At 43.4% G+C, this 24,596-nt stretch overlaps 1 protein-coding gene across 6 annotated transcripts in view; it reads left to right on the top strand.

Annotated features, from left to right (window-relative positions):
• Positions 1-3,057: 3,057 nt before the first annotated feature.
• The window catches only part of DGKH (diacylglycerol kinase eta), a 175,323-nt gene continuing 153,784 nt past the window's right edge, over positions 3,058-24,596 (top strand). For 2 of the 6 annotated variants that reach the window (XM_070239823.1, XM_070239825.1), the window contains exons 1-2: positions 3,085-3,280; positions 10,056-10,259. In XM_070239823.1, coding sequence (XP_070095924.1) covers positions 3,221-3,280; positions 10,056-10,259 — 264 coding nt within the window. In that variant the 5' untranslated portion in view covers positions 3,085-3,220. Of the gene's footprint in view, positions 3,281-9,079; positions 9,388-10,055; positions 10,260-24,596 lie in introns of those variants that run through there. The other 4 variants (XM_070239824.1, XM_023621647.2, XM_023621645.2 and 1 more) reach the window with 3 other exon arrangements.

The following is a 24,596-nucleotide window of genomic DNA, read 5'->3' as shown; positions in this document are numbered from 1 at the left end:
AGCTTCTACTGGGCAGATAAAGACAATACCCTAGGGGATGGAATAGTAATATGGGACAAAGGAGCCACCCAACAACCTGGACCACTTATCCTAAGACTATTTCATGAGAGAGATACAAACATCGCATTTAGAAGGGGAGGCTGGGAGGAAGGATCTGTTTCTTACAACAGTCTTTACCCTAATTAATTTACATAATAAATGGAAACTGATTAATGTAGACTACTTAAAGGCAAACTCAGAAAGAGATAATATCGAAATTTAACAGTTATTTATGACACACTTAAAACATAATGACTCAGAATGGTTGAAAATAAAGAGATGGAAAGATATATACTAGGCAACCTCTAACAAAAAGAAAGCTATTATGTCATACAAAATAAACTTGAGGTGAAAAACAATGGACAGATAAACATAATAAACTTAACTGGGCAAACTGGGTTATAGTCCTGGATTTGCAATTTACAGAGTGGAACCTTGGGTAAATTGCTTTATTGTTTTCTAGTTTCAGTTTGCACCTCTATAAAAGATGATAACATATTATTTGCAGAATGGTGAGATAATGCATGGGAAATTGATTTTCTATAGCCATAAAAATATAACTCAAATTCTATCACATAATTAATTCATTTATCATTAACTGACACCTACGCGTCAGAAACTGTATTGAGAACTAGGAAGATGGAGGTAAGGCAGTCATAATATTTGTCATCAGAGAGATTGTATGTAAAAAATGAGGTTAATAACGTCTTCTGAGGCATTATGCTGGGGGGTGGGGTGCATTTAGTCTAGAGAGAGTAGCCAGTTCTAACCTGCAGCAGGGTCAAAAAAGATTTCTTAGGTTGAATCTTGAAAGATGAGTAGGTGTTTGGACTGGTTGAATAAGAGGAAGGATATTCCACGAGAGGGCACAGCATAAAAATAAGTGGCCTGGTAGGGAACTGCATGTGAGGAACTCAGAGTGTTTGATGAGACCGGAGAAATAGATACTGGCTAAGACAGTGGGAGTTCAACCTGTAGGTAACGGGAAGCCATTTAAAGGGCTTATCCAGGGAATGACTTGCTCAGTTTTGTATTTTAGAAGGTTTACTTTGGCCACAATGTGGGAGATGACGGTGGTGGTGGGTGAGGTGTGACCAGCTTGGAGGCAGCGAGACTAATAAGGAAAGTAATCCATTGTTTTGGGGGCTTGAAATAAAGGGCCTGAAACCAGGGCAGAGCAGTGAAGTGGAGGGCAGGTGACAGACAGGAACATCTAGTGCATGGAAAGGGCAATGGGAGGGAGAAGGAGGAGCCTGGGACAATTTTCAGGTTTCTCCTCAGGGTGACTAGATGGATTGTGGAGACATTTACTGGGAATGAGACTTGAGAGAAAAGCCAGCTGGCAGGAAAGCTAACTTCTGTTTTAGTCAAGCTGAGTTTAAGGCCCATGGGATGTCTGAGTAGAGACTTCTGGTAAGAAATTGGCTTTCCAGATTGGAGAGCTGGGATAGCGATAGACATTTGTCAGTTATCAGCACATGGTTGGTATTTGAAGTCATGGGGGGTGGGGGTCTGGGTAGACCAGGCAGCACTGGAAACAGACCAAGGGCAGATTATTTAAGCCCTCCGACATGTGAGAGATGGCAAACGGGCTGAGCAAGAAGTGGTTAGAGAACTGGAGGCTGAAGTGTCCCCGGGGCCAATGGAAGGGCTAGTTTCAAGGAAAAAGTCTGGTCCCCAGTGACAAATGCTCCAGATAGGGTAAGTAAGAAGAGAATTGGGACGGGGATGGGGGGCGGGGGACGACCACTCAACCCATTGCCCACTGGTTTAGGGAATTTTAAAGCCACAGGTGACCTTTGTCAGGGTCGCCTCAGAATAGTGGGCAAAGAAGTCGGTTTGCGGGTAAGAAGGAGAGGTAGATTAAGAAATGGATGTGAGAGTAATGAGAACAAGCGTCTGTCTCTCAAAGAGCTTGGCTGTGGGATTGTGCCGACTGGAGGCAGACTGGATCCAGTGTTTTTAAATTTTCAGATTGTTTTAAAAATGTGCGAATGTGTTTGACATGATTAAGGGCCGTGGGAAGATGCTGATCGATGGAGCCCGAAAGTCCAGAAGAGGGAATAACCTGTGAAAAGCAATTCTTGTATTAGAACTAGACGGAAACCGTCTTCGATTCCAAAAAGATGATCGGAAACTCCATTTGAAACGTTGGTTTCAACGGGTGGTAGGAGGTGACCTGCCATTTATTGTGCACTCCCTGCAAGCCAGTCCCTTGCCCTAATTTGAATGCATGCTCGAATTGGAAGGCAGATCCACTCCTGAGGCGGCTTTCTTTCCACGAAACCGTTAATCACTAAAAATGAATAAAAGAAGCACTCCCTCAAGCTTAACCCCTCTTGCAGATGCTAACCCATCCGCAATCTTTTTAACATCACCGAGAATAGACCCCTCCTGGGGCAGCTGGTTCACGAGCGGCTCCGGAGAGCCGTCATCTCCCCTGCTCTGGTGAAGTCGGTGACTGTCCACCGGGATTTCGTTCAGCCTCAGCGCCCAGAGGCGGGGAGGTGCCTGCAGCGCGGGCAGCCAGCGTTTGGAGGAAGGCGGGCGCTAGCGGCAGGCATCGGGAGAGGGAGACGGGGAGAGGGGCGCTGGCAGGCGTCTCCCGGGAAGCGCGGCCACCGCCGCTCCCGTCGCCAGCGCGTCGGCCGGACCAGCCCGGGCTTTCCCCGCCGCTCCCGGCGGCGACTCGGCGCCCGGCCCCGGGGGAGGCCGTTCCTGTCCGCCCGGCTGCCCGGTGCCCGTGACCACCCGGCGGCCGCTTTCGGTTCCGCGCCTTATAAGGCCTGACAGGGGGGTCACGTGCGTCCCGGGCCGCCCGCCGGGAGGAGGGGGCGGCGGGGGGAGGGCGGGAAGCCGGGAGGAAAAGGGGAGGGAGCCGGGGGCGGAGGAAGGAGCCGGGGGCGGATTCTGCAGCCGTGGGAGGCGGCGGCGGCGGCGGCAGTGGGGAGCGGACCGCTCCGAGCTGGACCGAGGAGGAGGAGGAGGTGGAGGAGGAAGGGACCGGCGCGGGGGCGGGAGCGCAGCGCGGCGGAAGCCGGAGACGGCGGGAGGGCCGGGGCGGCGGCGGCGGCCAAGAGGACCGCGGCGAGGGACGCGCATCCAGCGGCCCCGGCGGCGGCGGCGGCGGCGGGGGTCCGGGTCGGCGCGCCCGGGCGGCTGGCGGGCGCGGGCCGGTGCGATGGAGCCGCAGCACGTGCGCCCCGCGCCCGGCGTCCGCAGCCCCGCCTGGGAGGAACCGGTGGGTACAGCGCCCGCGCCCACCCCCTCTCACTTCTCTGCTCCTCCCGCCTGGACCGGGTTCCGTTCAGGAAATGGCCCGGGATGAGGTCCGCAGCTGCTTCCCAGCCGGGGCAGCGCTTCCTCCGCCGCCCGGGCTCCTCCTCGCGCGCCTCCCGGAGCGCTTTGTCCGGCCCGCTGAGGCTCTCCCCGAGGGGCCGCTGGCGAGCCGCTCAGGTTTCCGTGCTTCAGCGACTTCTCAACTTTTTCCTTGATTTTACAGCGCGGGGGGTAGGGAGGGGGAGAAGAGCGACCCAGGCTGTGGGGTCAGCGTGGCGAGCTCGGAGGAGACCGGGCTTCCCTCCTGAGACCGCGCCCTGGCGGTCACCTGGGCACGCAGGTTCCGAAGGATCGCCGCTTGGGGAGGCTCAGCGCGGCTTGCAGACCGGAGCCACGCCTCCGACTCCTGCTCGCCGCTCAAGCCCCGGGCTTTTCTAGGGTTCAAGGGTTTGGCCAGGGATGCGGAAAGCTAACCTCGATTTCCCTTCACATGCCATGCGGAGGTTGGGCAACTTTGGGGACCGAGAGTAGCGTGTGCGTGTGTATTGTGTGTGCCAGGATAGGGAGGAGGAGACCGGGGGGCTTTGGATTTGTTCCCTCAAACTCCTCCAACTTCCTTCTTTCTTGCAACTCAGTCAGTCAGAACCATCTCACATCCCTCTGGGGATTCTACCCCGGAATCCCCGTCCCACTCAGCGCTCTGTAATCCTGTGTGGGCTGCCTTTTCCCTGGCATCGAATTATTTGGCTCTCCAAGCCCTGCTTCGATGTTTGCTACTCTGTCTTGGTTGACATTCTTGAACCTATCTGAAAAGCCTCGTCCGAAGTTTCTGGCCCCATCCGTGTTCGGTTCAACGTGTTCGGATGCTGTTTTCCCAGAGACTCCGCGTGTCTGCTCAGGCTGGCCCCTCCCTGTTGAGAGCTTCTAGGTCAGTGCCAGGCTTGGTTTTCCTTTTTCTTTTCTGATAGGTACACTCCTGGCTCCTTTGCCCAGAGTGTATTTCTCTGCCTCCTGTTTCCCAACCTTTTCAGAAGTGTCCTTCGACTCTGATCCCTCTGTATCTGCAGCTGTCTGTGCTTTTGTAAATTTGAACATGTTGTTAGGTTTTGCATCTGCTCTTATTTCTCCTATTGTGGTTATCCCTGGGGATTAAATTATTTTTGAAATTAAAAATCCAGTTCGGTTTGAAGTTTAAATCAAAGATCATTGAGAACTAAATTCAGTGACCTGGTTTTGTTACTTTTTTACTTTAAACTCTCCTATATGAGGTCCCTTTTGAACCTGGATACTTTAAGCCAACACCAATGACAATGAAAAATACCCGGTTATGTGACTTTTACTCTAAGGTGCTGAGGCCCGGAGTACTGTGCCTAGAAAAATAGAAACATTTTGTTTTTTGCTTTACCTCTCAAAGTGATGAAAATGGAAATGCTCATTTATTAGCTTTTAAAATTAGACCCCTGATGGAAGTATATGAATGACCTGTGATGCTTTATCCAGACTGTAGAACTCTTCTGAAAAAATGAGACTTACTTCCTTTAAACACTGAAGGCTTTTTTATTTATTCGACAGATATTTTTTCCAGCGCCTCCCAGTACTGTTGGATATAGCAGTTGTTAACAACACAGATAGAAATTCTCGCAGAATGTACACGCTTCCTTTTTTTTTTTGAGAGGAGAGATAGGGACTTTTATTTTTTTTGTACATTCTTGACTAAACAGAATCCTCTTGTTTCATATATGTTAATGGTTTACATTCAGATAGTCCCCAAAACATCTTCAGTGATCTCAGGTATGTGGGATAAAATGATACTGCGGACAAAGTGATTTGAAACCCTGTGGTGGTACATGCATGACCACAAAGTCCAAGAACTAATAAAGGGAATTCTCATTTAAGTTCTTAAAAAAGATAAGTTATCCAAATTATTGAAAAGTGGTGTATAGAAGAAAAGAGGAGGGATAAATTACGGAAAAAGGAGCATTTAAATATTAATTATTTCAGACATTTAGAGCTAAGGGGAGAAATATCAGCCTAATCTAAGAAAGTTTTGAATAGACACAGTATCCTTCAAAATCAGGGATTCTTGAACTTTTCTTGGGTCGATGATCCCTTTAAGAATCTAATCAAAGCTATAGACTCTCTTTCTCCCCAAAATGTACCTGTGCAACATACATATGAGATTTCAAGGGAATCCCAGAGTTCCTGAAGCCCAATCTATAGACCCTCAAAGACCTTGGGTTAAGAACCTCTGCTTTGATTTGGGCTCCATTTTGCGGTTATTTAAAATCTGCTTTTTGAATGCAAATATAGGCAACTTTAATACTTTACCATAAAGGTGCCCTGATTTACATCTATGAAAAGAAATATTCAGCATTGAACAGGCAATATTCACATTACACAGATCCTGTTGCATTTTCCCTTATTGTGTATAACAACATGCATGGAAGGATTCACTCTCCTCTTTCCTTTTTGATGGAACCTAAAACCTGATGCTATGATTCTACATGGAACTATTCAGACAGAACAGAAAAAAATCTCAGGAATTGACGCTGGGTAGTCGTGAAGAGAACAGCACTTCTGGCTTGAAATGTGCCCATGTCTGGAGCTGAGAGGCAGCTGCTGGACATTCTTTGTATTTGGAGATGAAATGAAGTTATTTAGTTAAGTGAGGGCATTTAAATAAACTGTTAGTCTTATCATTACTCCGGCTAGGGCAATGGGCCTAAAAGAAGATAAATGTTAGCATTCAGGTTTCTGTGTATTTTCTTTAATGCTAGCTTTGGAATGTAATCAAATCAATGGAAATAGGGGCATTACTTAAATTTTGAACCAATTAAGAAATATTTTGGTGGTGGGAATAGGTGGGCAGGAAGATATTTAGTCAAAAACCCCTTACTCATAGGTAATATCCTGGGGGGAAAAGGGTGGTTAGAATTCTAGCCAAAACTTAAAAAGCATTGGGAGTATTTACAAAGCAGTTCTTAGACAGTGGGGGAATACTAGAGTACATTTTGCTTACTAAAATTTTTTATTGTCAAATGACTTTTATATAGTTGCCTCTGATGAAACTATTCAGAACTAATGGGAAATTAGGAAGGGAAAGAGTTTCAAAAGAAAATGTACCAAAATACAAATTAGAAGTTCTAAGTAAAGTATATTTATGCATTGGGTCTAAAGGATGAAAAGTTTTTGCCTTAGGTACTGGAATGACCATATGTACATGCCGTTGATATCACAGTCTCAAAGTCTTTTTTGTTCAGGTAACAAATAAGGAAATTCTAATAAAGTCTTGAATGTTAAATTCTAAATATGTAACAGATCGTGTATCATGGAAGTACGTTAAAGTTTGAAGGAAAGCAGGCCTGTCCTTGTTCAACCTGCGCTGCTCTTTGGTTCCTAACCCAGTGGTTAGGAACGTGAATGCTGGAACATGACTGTTCTTAAAGTGCCTGCTTGGGTTCTTCAGGTCATAAACGTGGACTTCTACATGTTTATCATATGATATGTAATGTAGAACCGTAGAACATAAGGGATTTAAAAGTTGCAAATGGACATTAAACCTTTTTTGTAATGAGTAGTGATCAATAATAAGAATATAATTCAAAGTATCTCTGTAGATAATGACATGCTAATGTTAAAAAAGTTGGTACCAGAATGAGAATTAGCTGTGACTTACACATCTTCAGTATAATAGGTTTTTTTTTTTAAAAAAAAATGGGGCTGGAAGCCCTATTAAGCAGAAACCTAGTTTAGTGATAGCTTCTCCTATTTCCATTTCATCCTGAATGCAGTGTTTACATGGCTTGTGTCCAAGTTTTTAACGGTGTGTTTGCGATGTATGTTCCAAACAAAGATTTCAAAGTAACGATAATAAAAGAAATATGTAAGACACATCTAAGAAATTACTTGAAAATCTGAAAACACCAAGTAAGGAAAAAGTCAAGGAAGTCTTGTAAATCAAAGAATGTAATATACCATATATTTGAAATGTGTTTCAGTTGCCATTTTGAGCTACATTAAAATGGTTGAAAATATTGAGCTCTTGACATTGCTATTACATTTTTAAGGGAAGTGAAGTGCATTGCAGGTATCCAATATACGGATTGGATGTTCATTCTGGAAACTTCTAATTTACAGATAAGACCTAGGAAGGAGCTAGTGGGTCAGGAACTTAAATTAGGGATTACTTGAAACAGTCTCCTTAGAAGAAATGATTGAAGAAAAGAGGGTTTTTCATGAGCTGCCTTTTGTGGGAAATGAAGTGACCTTCCTTCATTTGCCTACGCAGTATTTCACTCTGAGTGTTCTAGATGCTAGGGAAATTGTAGAACCCGGATCGGTTATTTAGCATGAGCAGGCTAAGACTGGCTGTGCTTTCAAAGTCACAACCAAGTTTGAGAACTTGTTACATGAGTCTTCGAAGAGCAGGGGTAACTGTGAGGTTAAACTTTTATCAAGCAATGAATACCTTTATTTTGAGGTATTCATGAAGACCAGTTCTTGCACGTGAAACTCTTTTAAAGTATCTGTACGCAATCAGTGTTTGAATCAGAGTATTCAGTCCACTTCTTAAGCTCACAGAATAGGCATGGGCATTAAACAGTGCCTTTCAGTTTAATCACTCTGCCTGGATTCTGGAAAATGTTCCTACAGGTATATAAAACTTGAAAGTCTAAAGTCTGAATAGAAACACGATAATTGAGAACTAACTTTTGTTATATAGTGAAGTAAAGTGAATAGAACATTAGAATAGTAATCACCTGATTTTGACTTTGGTCCCAGCTGGTGATTTTGGGTCTCAGTTTCTTTACATTAAAAGACATGTCTGAACTAAGTTTATTCTTTCCAAAGGCCCTTTATTAGGTGTTCTTGTTTACACTGCCAAACCATTGGACTGGTCAGTGACCAAACAGTTAGGTTGGGATAAAGGCCATTACTTTGATTATTTTTTCTCTTAAAGAATTCCTTTCATAGCAATATGTTCTTTGTAGATACAGAATTACATATTTACAGAGCCATAGGGCTCAAAGTTTATTTTGCCCCACTTCTTCCCTTCCTAAAGAATACAGCTGAGAAGTAGCCTCTATCAATTAGTATTACATCACAGCAATCTCCTAGCTTTGAAGATTCAAGCCAACTAGCACATTTTACATTTTAATGAATTTAATCTACAACGTGGATATCCAGTATTGGGATTGCATATTGTTTCTTAAAATCTCTTAGAACTGTTAGTTCTGACACAGCAATCAAATTTTTGAGAGTAAGACTGCAACTAAAAAAAACCCCAATAGATTCTTAGTTTGGAGGACCCTTAAAAGTCATGCCAGCTGAAAAAAATAGAAGGGCATGTCAACTGAAAAGATACAAGTGGGTACTGAAGGGCATGAACACGCCAAAGAGCTTGAATGCTTTACCGAAGTGTGAAGAGACTCCACAGTCTGGCAGGGACTTTTTGCCCTACTTAAAAATACAGCTACCACCACTTTGCAGTTCTCCCTAGACGACAAGAGGAATCAGTCATTTTAGTATCTTCTCCCCCCAGCCCTCCCACACCTTGCAGGGGCTCTTTGACGTTGAGCGTGCACAACCCGCCGCAAGGCTGCTATTCCCAGGTGTCTGCTTAACCAACCAGCTCCCATGGGACGGGTTGTGAGTGGTGCCTGCAGCCTGTTGATCCCATTTCCTCCTGCTCTAGTCCGGGTTAGGGAGTGGCTCTCCCAGGACTTCCAGTGTTTTCGTGCTCTGGCACTGGTATTCACACGGCTCCGGTGCATTGTTTCCTTCCAGGCTGTCTCGGTTAGCGCTTCGGCTTAGACATTTATTTTGCATTCTATCGTCTCTGGCTGCCTGTACTTTCTTGTTTCTGCGCTCTCTCCACGCCCTTCCCAGTTTCCTGTTAGCCATAGGGATCGCTCTTTCTGAACGAAAAGTTCTCAGAGCGGAGTGGAACCTCCCGGAAAATGCTCTCCTCTTCCGTGTGCGCCGGATGGGGGTGGGGGTGGGCCAGAAACTAAACGCCACGGTCGGGAGCGCTGAAAGCACTCGAACCCCAAGGCAGAGAAGGGAGAGGTATGGTTAATCGGGAAAGGGCTAGGGGCTCGTGAGACAGACAGGGGCAGCGCCCATCCATCTCGGGGGCAGAGGGGACTTTTATTCAGCGGGATCTGAGCGGCGAGGCCCAAGTCTGGAGACATTCTGGGTCCAGGAGGTGGCGGGGTGCACCCAAGGGAGTCGGGAGGAAGCTCTAGGTTCTCTTTCTACTCCAGGGGCCGTTTTGGTCCCTGCTGCCCATGCACCGAAAGAGGGAGCATCGCCACTGCCGGGCCTGCAGGGGTTGGCTGCGGAGGTTTCTTGTCTCCCCTGCCCTCTCGTCCAGCCTGGAGACCCCAGACCTTAGGGGCAGGGGGAGGTTGTCCCTAGCCCTCTGTCACTCCCATCCTCTGTACCCGTACTGGTCGTATTCTGGGTCAGGAACCCTGTAATATCCCGGGTCTGGGTGTGCAGGGGTCCCGGGCGGGCCGGGGTCTGCATCCCCTGAGCCCCGGAGCCGGGCGGAGGAGCCTGGGGGGCCCTGCCGGGAGGGCGTCTGATCCCCCGCGACCCTTCCCCCGCGGGGGCGGCCGGGGGAGCGGAAGATGGCGGCGGCAGCGGGGCGCGGGGCTCCGGGCCCCGCTCGAGCAGAACCCACCCCCTGACCGCCGCCGCCGCCCCCGCCGGGCGGTGCTGTGTCCCCGCAGGACTCCGAGAGGATGGCCGGGGCCGGCGGCCAGCACCACCCTCCGGGCGCCGCAGGAGGAGCGGCCGCCGGGGCCGGAGCCGCGGTCACCCCCGCCGCTGCCTCGGCGGGGCCCGGAGAGGATTCGTCCGACAGCGAAGCGGAGCAAGAGGGACCCCAGAAGCTGATCCGCAAAGTGTCCACCTCGGGGCAGATCCGGACCAAGGTGAGGCGGGCCCGAGGGCAGCGCCCAGGGCGGGAGGCGGCGCGGCGGGGAGCGGAGAGAGGGCGCCCGGGGCGCAGGGAGCGCGCCGGCGATCCCGGGACCGTGGGGCCGCGACGTGGGGGCGGGGCCCGGCCGGGGGCGGGGCCGGCGGGGGCTGGACCGCGGCGCTGCAGGAAGGGATTCCCGGGTGGCGCGCCGGGGGCCGCCGGGCTGGGCTCCCGGGGAGTCCAGCAGGCAGAGGTGGAGGAGAAGGGAACCAGCGGCTCGGCGGGAGCGTGGGAAAAAGCTGCGGCGCTGTTGAGGGTTCCCGCTCGGGGCACTTAAAAGAAGCGTTTTGTTTTTTGTCCGCCCTGCCGTGCAGTGGTTCGGTAGAGTCTGTGCGTTGAGCAGGGAGCGGAGTGCAGGCCGACCAGTCAGAGCTGCAGGGAGCCCGCCACGTTCCCTTCCCGCGGGCAGCAGCCTGCTCCTCCCCTGCCCCACTCTGAGAGGGTGGGTGGGGAAGGAACACCGGGCAGCCCCTTTGCCCTCTGCTGCCGTTTGGAAGAGGCTACACCAGTCGTAAAGGATGCTGGCGGTTAACCGCACCCTGCGTGGCCGAAACAGCAGGCCAGGCTTTCGCGTCGTAGGTTCCCACTGAGTGCAGAGTTCAGATCTTACCAACGCACCCATGGTTATTTTTAATAATGACAAGTAACCTTTTTGTGCTATCTGGTGATTAGCATGCTGTGTTACTCTTGTTTATATAGCAGGGACTCTTAACCTGTGAAGGCTCAAAGTTGAGAGTTTTAATTTGATCGTGAACATATATATAGAAAATGCTCATGACTGAAGATTATTTATGTATTCTAATTTTCGTTAAATTTAAAAAATCGTCGCGCAGAGAGGCTGTTATCACTGGGGGACTTTAACAAGGAATTTGAAAACGGAACCAATAAAATTATTGGATTTGTGTGCTCTGTAAAAATAAATTTGCAAAAGTGAATTCATTCTATACCTATTTTTATGAGAATTTGTTTTCTAAGGTCAATGGATCCCTATATGAAAGTAGAACTTTTATTATATGCCTATGGATTTGTATTTGTATTAACCTGCCTCCTTATTTTCTAAAGTAAATATGTGTAAGCACACACAGCTGTTAACAGGTGCACTTAGCAAAGAGTCAAAGCTTGCTTCAGTCATTTTTTTGAAGTGCACATTTTGTAACTCCTTTTAATAGTGACATTTTTTAATTTAATGGAATTTGTGACAAATTTAGGATATGGGTTTAATGTATTTTGAGAAGATTGGCTAAACAAGATAGGGACTTTCCTAACAGTAACTTTAGCATTTGAAATCTTAATTTTAAAAAAGTTCATAAAACTGTTAATGGTGGGCAAAATGACAGGTTTTAAAAAAATGTGTACTTTATGTAGTCATATAAAATGGTTAAAATTCCATGCATACTTATATCAAGATTGACCAGTAAGTTTATACTGTTTGAAAGAAAATTTGGAAATGGCTCTAATTTGAATTGAGTCAAGACAAAGGACAGATCGTTGGGAGTACCACTGAAATTTGTAGGTTTCATGAACTCATGGTAATAGCTAAGATTATACTCCTTAAATTTGATATTATCTGTGATTTGGGGTCAAGCATGTTTATCCAGACTAGGAGTATTTCAAAAAGCACGTTTATTTATTGGTTTTCCGTTTAACTTTCTAGTAAAAATATTTAGCACGTACATTTTGCCATCATTAGAGATAATTAGTGATCATTAAATGAAATGTTTCTTAAATTTCCAAAGATGTGTTGAATTTCAGAAATTCCGCATTTTATACTCGCTTATACAAGTGCAGATAAGTTCATCAACGTTTTCATATATGAACATCTGAGATCAGCCCCAACTTCCCTGCTTTTCCCCACCCCCTGTCCAGACTGTTCATATCTGCTACAAATTTCATCAGTTACATCTCTTATCACATATACAGATTTTCCTCGACTTATGATGGGTTTAACTCCTTCTAAAGCTATTGTAAGTCAAAAATGCATTTAATACACCTAGCCTACGGAACATCAACATCGTAGTTTAGCCTAGCCTACCTTAAAAGTGCTCAGAACACTTACATTTGCCTGCAGTTGGGAAAAATACAAACACAAAGCTTATTTTATAATGAAGTGTTAAATATCTCATGTAATTTATGGAATACTATACTGAAAATGAAAAGCAGAATGGGTGTATGGGTACAGATGGTTCTGAGTGTATCTGTTCTTTACCCTCGTCATCACGTGGCTGACGGGGAGCTGTGGCTCATTGCCGGGGCCAGCATCACGAGGGAGAATCCTGCAGCATATCGCTAGCCAGGGGAAAGAGAAAAATTCAGAATTCAGAGTACGTTTCTACTGAATGCATATGGCTTCCACACCATTGTAAGGTCAAAAAATTGTAAAATGCTTAAGTCGAACCATTTTGTAAGTTGGGATCGTCTGTCTTGATTATCAGGGAAGAGGTTGAGGACAGTGGAGGAATTCATAGAATGAGAACTGCTAAATTTAACTATTGGTTCTCAGTCTTCAATTAGATCCAGGTAAGAGTTAAGGGAAAAGATCTTTAGAAAAAGACAGATACCCTTTTGAGCTCCTCCGCAGGTGTGTAAGATGGGGAGCCTGGAGGAGAGGGAGACCCCAGGACTGGCCCAAGGCCTAGTTGTTTTTCAGAAAGCATTAGCAGTTCTTGCTCATACAGCCTGAAGATACATCAGGGGACCACTAGTTCTGACAGGTTGTGATTACTAATGGCATCTTCCATCCTGGTGGAATAGCTTGGGATGGTGTGTGTGGCGCATGCACACATACCTACATGCACATATTCACATGCTTACATTATGCATCTATATGCTCTCTTTTTATAAAGGCATTTATGCATAGACAGACATACAGAGGGCCTACAGCAGAGTAAATTGCACATAGAGGTCAAAAAATTTCTTTAGATGAATGTGTATATATTATATTACATGCTTACACATAATGCTTCATATATATGGATATTATTGTTAAAACTTAATACTTACTTAGTTTCTTTTAAGAGCCTTAGGATCATAAAGCTGTTTGGTTTCCAATTTAGGAGTATTTTTCACTCCAAACCAAAGTAACTTAACTAGTTACTAACTTAAGTAATTGCCTTATTTGGAGTGTTCTTTGTTGTGAATACTGGTTAATGTTTTAAATAATTTGAATTTTAGTAAAGAACCTTAAGTTAATTGTGGCATTTGAAAAGTATCCAGACTTTTCTCATTTTTTTGCTGAGGAAGATTCACTCTGAGCTAACATCTGTTGCCAATCTTCCTCTTTTTGTATGTGGACCATCACCACAGCATGGCCACTGACAGACGAGTGGTGTAGGTCTGTGCCCAGGAATGGAACCTGGGCCACTGAAGTGGAGCATGCCCAACTTAAACACTAGGCTGCTGGGGCTGGCCCTATCCAGACTTTTCTTAATTGAAAAAGTAATGCATGCATGTAATAAGACATTCGAACAGTGTGAGAGGATATTCAGTGATGAGAGGGTAAAAGTATGGAAACTATTTGGCAAAATGTATTCAGCGAAAAGTATTTTCTTTCTCACCCCAGACCTTCTAGTCTCCATCTCAGAGACAATTGTTGACATTTTCTTGGTGTGCTTCCAGAAAATTTCTATGCACATACAAGTGTGTGAGTATATGTAATATATTACTTATATTGTATATATATACTTAAGTATGTAGTATTTAAAAAGTACTAAAGGGAACATTCTGTACACATTCTGTGGCTTGTTTGGAGATATAACATGGAGGTCATTTCCTTAACACTTGCATAATCTACCTCATTCTTTTTAATGATAGCAAAGTGTTCCATTATACTAGGTTGAGGTAAGTGAAGTTGCTCTGTCAATAGGTCAAAAATGGTGGAGAGTAGAATGGTGGTTGCCAAGGGCTGGGAGTGGGGGGAAGTGGGGAGATGTAGGGTAAAGGGTACAAGCTTTCAGTTATAAGATGAATAAGTTCTGGGGATCTAATGTACAGCATAGCGACGATAGTTAATAATACTATATTGTATACTTGAAATTTGCTAAGAGGGTGCATCTTAAGCATGCTCAGCGTATTAAAAAAAGGTAACCATGTGAGGTGGTGGATATGTTAATGTAATTGTAATCATTTTATAATGTATATGTCTATCAAATCCACATGTTTTATGCTTTAAGTACAATTTTATTTGTTAATTATACCTTAATAAAGCTGGAAAAAATGGTCAAATATGGGAAATTTCATCTGGTTCAACCTAACATGTTATGTCATCATTTAATTAACCAGTTCTCTGTGGAAGGAAATATGAGTTATTTCAGGACAACACTAATCTCAGCTTTTTTGCAGTGGATATGGTGACTTTTTTTTTCTGCTTTTTCTCCCCAAATCTCCCCAGTATATAGTTGTATATTTTAGTTGTGGCTTCTTCTAGTTGTGGCATGTGGGATGCGACCTCAGCGTGGCCTGATGAGCGGTGCCATGTCCGCGCCCAGGCTTCCACCCAGCGAAACCCTGGGCCGACGCAGAGCGGAGTGCGCAAACTTAACCACTTGGCCACTGGGCCGGCCCCCATATGGTGACTTTTTAAGTAAAGAATAAGACTGGCATGCTTTTAAAATTAGTGTGATTTAATAAAATCCTCGTGTACATTTTCGTACCCTCCTCACATCCCCACCTTGTATGCTCTTGGTTCCCCTTTTCATTTTCTCTTTCCCTGCCCCGCCCCCCTCCCCCCTCCAGTTTCTTCGTCCTTGCTGTCCTCTCAGCTATTTTTCTCTTTCTCTGGTTTTCACTTTTTTTTCCTTTCTCTGTCTCAGCTAAGTGGAATTTCAGGCAGTTTCACCTAGTTACCCAGGTGCTAAACACTAGACAATTTTATGGCTGCCTCTATTTCCCCAAAGGGAAAAAAAATTCGCTCATATACAAAAGCGGAAATTGTGCTGATATGGAGAAGCCAAAGGGAGCTGTAACTCATCATCTCTTCCTCTCTCTTTACTCTTGGCCGTTATTCCTGAATTCTTAGTCCTGTCTCAAGGAGGAGGTTGGTTTTGCATTCTGATTTACTCTTGTAGAGAAGTTCACAGTATCTACTGAGAATGAGACATTCTGAAACAACACTAATATAACTCAGACCAGCTTGGTTTTGAACATGAATGTGAAGGACACTTTGTTTGCTTTTTGTTGGCCCATGAATACTGTAGTCTTTCATTCTGAAGGGAATGGCTGGAGGAACCTTGGTCAGGTTTGTAGACTAGGGATGTTCAACCGTCATAAGCTGAATGGTATAAACAAATGGGAACCATCTCAATGACTTTTTCTGACATTGACTCATCTCAGCCAAGGTCTTGAAGCTTCATATGTCAAAAATACCTCCTAAAAGGTTTATTATGCTCTCATTTATTTTTTGACATTTATGTACTTCCTACAGTTAATTTTGAATATCCATAAATGAATCTTTAAGTTTAGGTAAAACATAACCTAAACACTGAAAAGATATTCAGAACTTCGCAACATTATGTCTGGATTAAGACATCTCTTTAAGGACATTAAGAAAAGAATAATCACCACTTTCTTCGATCAGTATCTTGATTTTACTTTAACATGAAGGGTATATAAATAAACTCTTACACCTTTATGGTGAGGCAATATATGGAAATATTGATTTATATTTTTCACTGCTTTATGAGTTGCAATTTGTGCAATTAAAACATTATCTTTCACCATAAACATCAGATGGAGTAGGCTAGGGAAGGCTTGCTCAGTGTTTTTCAAATTGTAGGTGGCAGCTCATTAGTGGGTCATGATCGTTCCCATCCAGCATTTAAAACAGAAACAGAATAGATTAGAAAATATTTAAAATTTTTACCCACAGTTCTGGGTGGAAACATTGGGTTGGGTAATGATCCATATAGGATGAGAAACAGAAACATGGCCAGAAGATTGTTAAGAAATGAGAATAAAGTAATGTTGTCAAGTGTATTGTTTGGAAACTCAATACGATACGAGAGGCGAGGAGGAACTTTTATATTTTGTTATGTGATGAGCAGGAAGATATCTTGAATAATAAGAATAATTAACATTCTTCTAAGGCAGAAGTTGGCTAACATTTTCTGTGAAGGTCCAAACAGTAATTATTTTAAGCTTTGTAGGCCATAAACTTTGTGTCACAGTTACTCAGCTCTGCTGTTGGAGTATAAAAACAGCCAGAGACAATACTTGAGTGAATAAGTGTGGCTGCGTTCCAGGAAAACTTTAAGGACACTGCAATTTGAATTTCATGTAATTTTCTTGTGTTAAGAAATATTATTTTTCTTTTTTAAAAAAAGCCATCTAAACATGTAGAAAATTTCTTAGCTCATGGGCTGTACAAAATCACATGCTGGAAGGATATGGCCAATGGCTTTGGCTTGTGGGCCACAGCTTGCTGACCTCCTTCTGAATGGTGGAAAATGGTCTGGTTAGGTTTGCAAAGCACTCCAAAATTAAGGTGCTGCTGAATGTGATCAGCGTTCAAGGGACCAAATAAAGCTAGATTTCAAAAATCTCATCTTTGTAGAACATTTTATTTTTAGCTTGGTTTGCGTCTTTGCTTCCATTTTAATGTGAACTAAATATAGACTGGAAACTCTGAGTCTTGGTACAGTAATATATGGTATAACAGCTTTCTTTCCACTTTGATTACAAGTTAAACACGATATCCCATTATTAAAGATAAGAGACATAATAAATAATTTACTCAACCTTTACATATAACTTAAGATGCATTATTTGAAAGTATCTAAATTTAGAAAGCTTTTTACTTAGTTTAAGGTTGCATGTTTGCTGTTGTGGTGGGAGTGATGAAAGGTTATGTGAAACTACTATTGTAAACGACTCGGGGCTCCTTTCTGTTTCTAGGGTACAGTGTTTCACTCATATTGGATTTGTTAGGCTTTACTTACTCAGGAAATGTGTTTATAAGCAAAGGTTTTAATTAAAGAGAGTTTGCTTTACATCTAAGAATAGACCTTTGAAAAGGACCATAACGTGTTAGTACGATACGGTTTCCCTTGGCAAATTTGTTTGGCTTTGTTGGGTATCGAGTATCTTTCTCTGTGAATATTTAGTTGCTTGAAACACATTTGTATTTTTGATTTGGTTAAGTGGCTTAAAATGGTCAGTAACCATTATTGATGATGGCTTTAATTTAGGATTCAGTGTACATTTGTATATTTTAGATAGTCGCTTGTTTTTTCAAGTGAATGTAAATACCAGTAATCCCCTCCCCCTGCTTTTTGTTATGAGGATATTCGGAAGACTGTTAGGCTCTTGTTTTATACCAAGGAAATATGACTAACTTGACCACGTGTGGAGCTGGAATCTCTAACCCTCTGGCTGTGCTGTTTGAGTACCAGGACTTTTTCAAACCGCCAGGATGTAATTTATATAGTAAAACTTTTCTATATAAGCCTGAGGCATTTATGTTAGAAATTTAAAAATACTTTCCTACTTAGCATTGTATTGTTTACAGAGCAGTTTTATATGCATGAGCTTATTTAACAGTTGCGTAAAATTATCTAAATTTTACAAAGGATAAAACTGAGACCAAGTTTGAATATCTGCTGAGTAAATGGCAGGGCTGGAACTCAAAACGGACTCTAAGTACTATGCGCCTGTTCCTGGGCACAGTGGATGCAATGGCTGGGTTCCAACTGCCCTCTCTCATAGTCCCATAAGCTTTCCGGGGTTTAAAACTTTTACATCTACAGTGTACAAGTACGGATGTACGCAGGCTGTCTCCTCACTTCTCTTCGCTCTCTCCTATCCCCCTCCCTTGAATTCCCCTTCTTGTCTCCCTTCCCTTCCCTCCTCCTTCCTGCCCTGCCCTTTATTAAATTTGTTTAATCTGTGAGTGTATCTCTCCCCAATGTCTTAGGTTTCATAATGCCTTTTTGCATTTGAATCCCATGTTTTTAGTGACATGTTTAAGAGTACATATTTGAAAAGTAAATTTTGGAATAAAAAATTTCAGCTGAAATTTATATTAATTTTAATGACTGTTAGCAAAATCATGGAATCACTTTGAAAACAGCTTTGGAAGGACTAATTTAGAAGAAAGGCGTAGAGCTATCTAACTCTGCAGGTTTTCAAAGAAAACTGTTAGTTTCACTTCCATAAGGTAAGATGCTATTTTTAAAAGGTCATGATATAGCGTTTAAAAGAATTATATAAAGTAATTTTCCATTTGGCCTGTTAAGGCATAGTTGAGGAAAAAATATGAGTAAAATTTATTTTTAACTAGCTAAGGAATGAAAGTGACATTTTTGGGGCCCAGTTTTCTCCATCTGAATATTTTATTTAGATAGGAAAAGGTGCCAGGGTGTATACCAGAGCAGGCATACTGTTTTGAGTTGGATTACTTGTACAAACTTGTATAGTATTTTAAAATTATGTTCTAATATTTGATATTGATATATGGATGCATCCATGCTATCTCTGCATGTCTCTCTATCTCTGTGCTCGTGGTAAAATGAGCCGCTGCAAACCCATCTGTAGGACTAGAGTGCTGTGAGTGCCATGCATCTGCTTGTGTGCTCCTTCTCTTTTTCACTCCTTGGTTGCCCCTCGGTTCATTTGAAAAGATATTTGTAGTGTTCCCAGCACTGTCCTAGGTGCCAGGGATAGGGCAGCAAACAAAAACAAAATAGACATAAACCTCTGCCCTCACGGAGCTCACATTTAAATGCAGGGAGAATTTATGAACTCATAAATATGTAACATGCTCAGTTTATTAGGAGGTGAGAAATGCTATAGAGAAAAATAAAGCGTGAATGGGAGTAGGGGTGGGGAGGGAAGGGGCAGGTCTTCATGAGAAGGTGACGTCAGAGCGATGATCTTGAGGGAATGAACCATGCAGACCTGCGGGGGAAAGCAGTCTAGGCAGACAGAACAGCAGCTGCAAAGACCAAGAGGCAGAAGCTGTAATGAGGAGGGGGTCAGCGGGGCTGAAGCGGGGGGTGGGAGTGAGGGGGAAAGCAGGTAGAAAGTTGGAAGGAAGTTAACGGTGTCAAAAGTAAGGTACTACACGTAGAGGAGGAGACTGGGTTCATGCATCCCATAGCGTGGACAGGCTTCACAGGGCGCCGCAAATTTTATGTCTGTGTGTATGCCCCTCAGAAGACTAAAATCATTGATTCCTGAAAGGGAATTGCAGGACTAAAGATAAAAGATACATAGAAAAAAATACACACACACACACAATATGGTTTTACAGTAGGATGGAACCCTTGCAACATAAACCATCCATTGGTGGTGTCATTTGGAGAATGCTAAAATTGGGGGTGGGTTCAATGAAATGAAACGAGAAGCACATAGAATAGCGAGGTCCTTGGAGCAGTTAGGTAGTGTTGGGTCTGCTCAGCTCCTTCACGTGACTTAAGTCATGTTACTTAGCTGTGCCCATCCATATCTGTGTTTCCCCTGTTCTTTGATGCCGAAAGGAATCTGAGTGGGAGTGATGTTTGTCACTTGTCCTCTAAAGCAATTTATGGGACTCTCCATGCTCTGTCTCTTCTGTCACCTGCCAGCTAGAAGTAGATTATCTGGTGGAAGGAGCTTGGATCCCTGAACAACTTCATGGAGCAGAGCCTCTCTGCTTCTGCCCCCAAACCTCCCTGCCCCTTGGATGTGACACAAAAGGGAACTAGACCTTTGTTGTGTTAAGCCTCTGAGATTTGAGCATTGTTTCGTAGAGCAGTAAGCGTACTCTGAGCAATACACTTCATCTCTCTGAGCTTCAGATTTCTCATTTGCAACGTGGATATAGTGACTCCTGACTTGCAGGATAGTAGTAAAGATTAAAGAGATACACAGTATGCTTTTGCATCCCTGATTATTATAACTATTTTTAAAAATTGGTATAAAATCCCAATAACTCTATTATTCCTCATACGTGTGTCTTCTAAGTAATTTAGTCAGTAGGATATGTAGACCACTGTCCTTTGTTGACTATTTAAAAGATTTGATGAAACTATTATACTTTTACACCATTACTTTTTAATTTTAAAAATGTCTTTGCTACCATGAAGGGCCCTTTGGACATCTGAAAACCCATACTGCAAGAGCAGTGGCTAGGCTTACTCTACTTGATGGTTTTAGTTAGGGCCGGCCTTCTTTCTAGAGTAATGTATGTTACAAGCATCTTATGGAAAAATACTTTCTTAAGAACAAACGACTGCTTGGAGGTGGTAGTGGAAATAATTGACCAAGAAAGCTTTTCGGTGCTTCCATGGCCAAATCGACTTTGTCTTGAAGTGATCTTCCTTATATCTTCCCTGTCTCGCCTTCCTCAACTCCTATTTACTCCTCAGTCCACACAATCTGGCTTTTGCCCCAACCGCTTCATGAAAACTTATTTTGCAAACGTCGCTAATGATGTAATTGCTCAGATCCAGTGCTCTCTGTTTAGTTTTCACTCAAACTGTATTTCTTGCTAATTTTGACACTGTTGGCCAGTTTTCCCCTCACACCTTCCCCTTTTGCTTTCAGGGTTTAAATTTCTCTTACCTGTCTTACTGCCTTTTTACTGCCTCAGTCTCTATTCCTGGTTCCTTCTGCTGGTGTGCAACGTTTTTGTTTCCGGGGATCCTTATTCTAACTCTGTACGCCTCTTAGTTGATCTGACCCGTTAGATAGGCTTTGACTACCAGCTGTAGTAGTCTTTCTGTAGCCTGTCCGCTCTCCTCAGAGCTTGCCTTGTATTTCCTTTGCCTACTGGACGTTTACTGTAGTGGGGCCCATAGTCATCTCAGCCTCAGCATTCTCAAACTGAACAGGTATGAACACAGTCTCCCCGCTTCCTGGCCAGATGTTGCTCTATTACTTTTCTGTCTTATAGGAGGATTTGCCTCGCAGTTATCCTTGAATTTTGTCTTGCTAGTCATCTTCACTAACTCATTTGCTTTCAACAGATGTGCATTCATTGCCTACTGTGGATAGGCAGAGTGCTGTGCCCCGGGGACAGCAGTGTCCAGAGCAGACACAGTCCCTTTCCTTTTGAGCTCGTTCACCAGTCACCAAATTTGGTCAATTCTGTTTTTCCATACATTATCTCATTTAATCCTCGTAATAAAACTAAGAAGTAGGTAGGTACAATTATTATGCCCATTTTAGAAATATGGAAACCAAGGATTCGTTAAGTAACTTGCCCAAGGTCACACAGCTATCAAGGGACCCGTTTGATGCCTGATTTAACTATTGTGAAATACTATCCTTTTGTCTGCTGCTTGTATCTGTCATGAATTCATCCTCTCCTTTTCTATTGCTGCTCACCCTGACCTCATTTAACCTTTATAATTTATCTTTTGGATTTTACCATGGATCTCCGCTCGGGGCCATCCTCTACTCCTCTGCCAGTTGTCTTTATGAAAGAGAAGTATGAGCATAGTCCATTTTGCGTGAACTCTTAGGCATTGCCCATTACTAGCGGGAGAAAGTCTACATTTCTTATCATGGTTTAGTAGATCTTTCTCAATTTGATACTAAGCTACCTTTCTATTCATTCAATCAATATTTATTGAGTAGGTGCTAGAATGGTAAAATAACAAAAAACCCTGCTTACTAGAACTTATATTCTCTTAAGGGAGAAGTTAATACACTTATAAACAAATATATAATATATCAGATGCTCATAAGCATAGCGAAGGAAAATAAAGCAGGTGAAGGGAGGGGCAGTGATGGAGCAGGGAATGGGTCTGTGCACGTATGAAGTATTTTCGTTGAGTTGGTTTGGGAAGGACTGTCTGATGAGGGAATGATTTGAAGAGGGATCTGAATGAAGTGCCGTGACCCATGTGGATATCTGGCGTCAGAGTGTACCAGGCAGAGTCAGTGCCATGGTATTCCAGTTGTGTTTTCAGTCACTGTCGTCCTATGGCCACTCATCCCAAACTCTTTTCTGTTCCCAAGTGAGGCAGGTACTGTCATACCTACAAGTGTTTGCACATGTTATTCTGCCCACCTGGAATTTTTCCTATTTCTTGGCCTGATTTATTTTTATATACTGCTACTTCCCCACATTTCTGAAAATATTTGAAGTGGTTTCCACTCAATTATGTGTTTGCATTCAAGCCTAAGTAAAATATAGATAGGACTATGAGAGCAAGAGGAAAGTTAGTAGGTTAGTCTGTAGAGCAGGGTGTCTGCACTCTCTGTCTTTCCCTCTCTCTCTCTCTCCCTATATACACCATACACAATTAAAGATGAGTTGGAAATTTGGTCCCAAGCTTCCTGGCAGCCAAAGCAACAAGATCATTTACAAAATTTTATTGTCAGTGGTGAAAAAACTCTAGATTTTAACAGGAAAAAGTTTTTCCAGATCCCAAAGGAATGTATTCTGTCAGTCTTCCACGTGGGGATCCCTGAGGGATGAAGTAGACACTCCCCTCGCTTACATCATAGCACAGTGCTGGAGGTGTCCTTATAATGTCTCCTCTTGTAAGGTCCCAACATAAGCCAAACTGCAGCTTCGTGACAGCACTCCCGTAGGGCATTTCAGTAAGGCAGTTTTAGTTACGGCTACATCCAGGCATAAAATCCAAAATATTTCTGAAGATTGAATAAATGGCATGTACTTCAAACAATCCTCCCATTAAACTGGGCATCTGCTGAAATACCTTCAGAGTGTTGTAGAATCTTGGGTTATCTGCTATTTTTATTTACTTATTCAGGTGCAGTTTATAAGAGAGGATTTAGTGCTCCGTTCTTAGCCAGTATGGAAAGAAAAATCTGATATTTCTCAGACTTCATATCTCTAATAAAATGGTTCTCCAACTAGGCTTTTAAAAAATGTTTTCAGCGCTTTATGAGTACATTGGAGAATATTAAAACTTCAATGACATATCTATAATAAAATGGATCTACAGTTAGCCTTTTAAAAAATGTCTGCAGTGTTTTGTTAGTGCGTTGCAGAATATTAAAAAGATTCATATGTTTTAGGATTATTACGAACAGTGTTAACCTCATGTACCCCTGTAAAGGTCTTGGGGATATTTTGACAACTGCTGTGCTTGCACATTGTATCTGGAGCTACTTTTGCTTGGAGAGAGAGCCATGAGACTCTCTAGAGGAAGAGCAGAGCAAGCAGAGGGAAAAGCAAGTGCAAAGGCCCTGAGGTGGAAACACACCTGACAGAGTCCAAGTACATCAGGATGCTATGGGTGGCTGGGGCAAAGTGAGGTAGGGGAAGTGAGTAGCAGGAAAAAATGTCAGAGAGGTTAGGGGGGCAGCAGATGGGTGGTTGTCATGATTTCTGTATTGAGCACAGAGGGTGGCACATAATTAGCACTTAATAGATGCTAGTTATTATAGTAACATCGAAGGAATACAGTTGCTGTTCCATAGCGAGTTTGATATTTAAAATAAAATCAGCTTCTAAAACAAACTCTTTAGAAGATAGGAGAGAAATGAAGTAATAGCTGGAGAGGAACCTGGGGTTAAGTGAGGGCTTTTTTTTTTTTTAAGTGAAATGATATTTTTAGAAGAGAGAAGGATATGTTTGCGGTCTGAGGAGAATAATCCAGTTGAGAGGGAAGATTAGATGATGTAGAAAAGAGAGAGGGAAATTCCTGGAGCAAAGTTCTTAGACACGTGAGGCAAGGTGGGATCTGGCGAGGAGCTGTTCTGTCCTGGGAGCAGGCCAGGTTAGCTGCAGTATGTGGTAGATGCAGGGGTAGGCGCTTTTGGGAATTCTTTTCTGATTGTTTCAGTTTTCTTAGTGGAATGAGAAGCTGGGTCATCAGCTGAGAATCACTATGGGGGAGAAAACATTAGAGATCTGAGGACTCAAGAGGAAAAGGGATGAAATACTTGAATACGAGAGTGGGAAGGTGAATGCAGTACAGAAACACAGTGTGAGTACCAAGTGGCATTTAGGGCACACGCAAGTGACCGTGAATTTAAGGTAAGCACTGTCTGCCTGGCTATGGAACCATGTTCAGGTGTATGGGGAAGGCACGAAGTGGAGAACTGGCTTAAACCAGGGTTGTGGCTTTTCTCAGTAAGTATGACAAAGCAGGAGGGGACATGGAGATTGAGGGTGGATACGAGGAGAGATTACAATGACAAGCTGTGGAATTTATGTTGGGTAGAGAATGAGCGCTTGAGGCAAGTCCTAGGAAGTAAGCGTGGGACCGAGCAGCTCCGGAAGGGTGGAAGAGAAGATCTTTGCAAAGAAGTAAACTTCAGTTGTTCAAATTAAAAAAAGAAGAAAAAAAAATAAAAGAAAGACTACTAAAAGAAGCTATACAGTTTTAATTATTTT

The sequence above is a fragment of the Equus caballus genome, chromosome 17, assembly GCF_041296265.1.
Source record: "Equus caballus isolate H_3958 breed thoroughbred chromosome 17, TB-T2T, whole genome shotgun sequence".
In the NCBI taxonomy this organism is placed as follows: Eukaryota; Metazoa; Chordata; class Mammalia; order Perissodactyla; family Equidae; genus Equus; species Equus caballus.
Note: the sequence above shows the minus strand (reverse complement) of the source record. Positions and strands in the feature narration are given on the sequence as shown.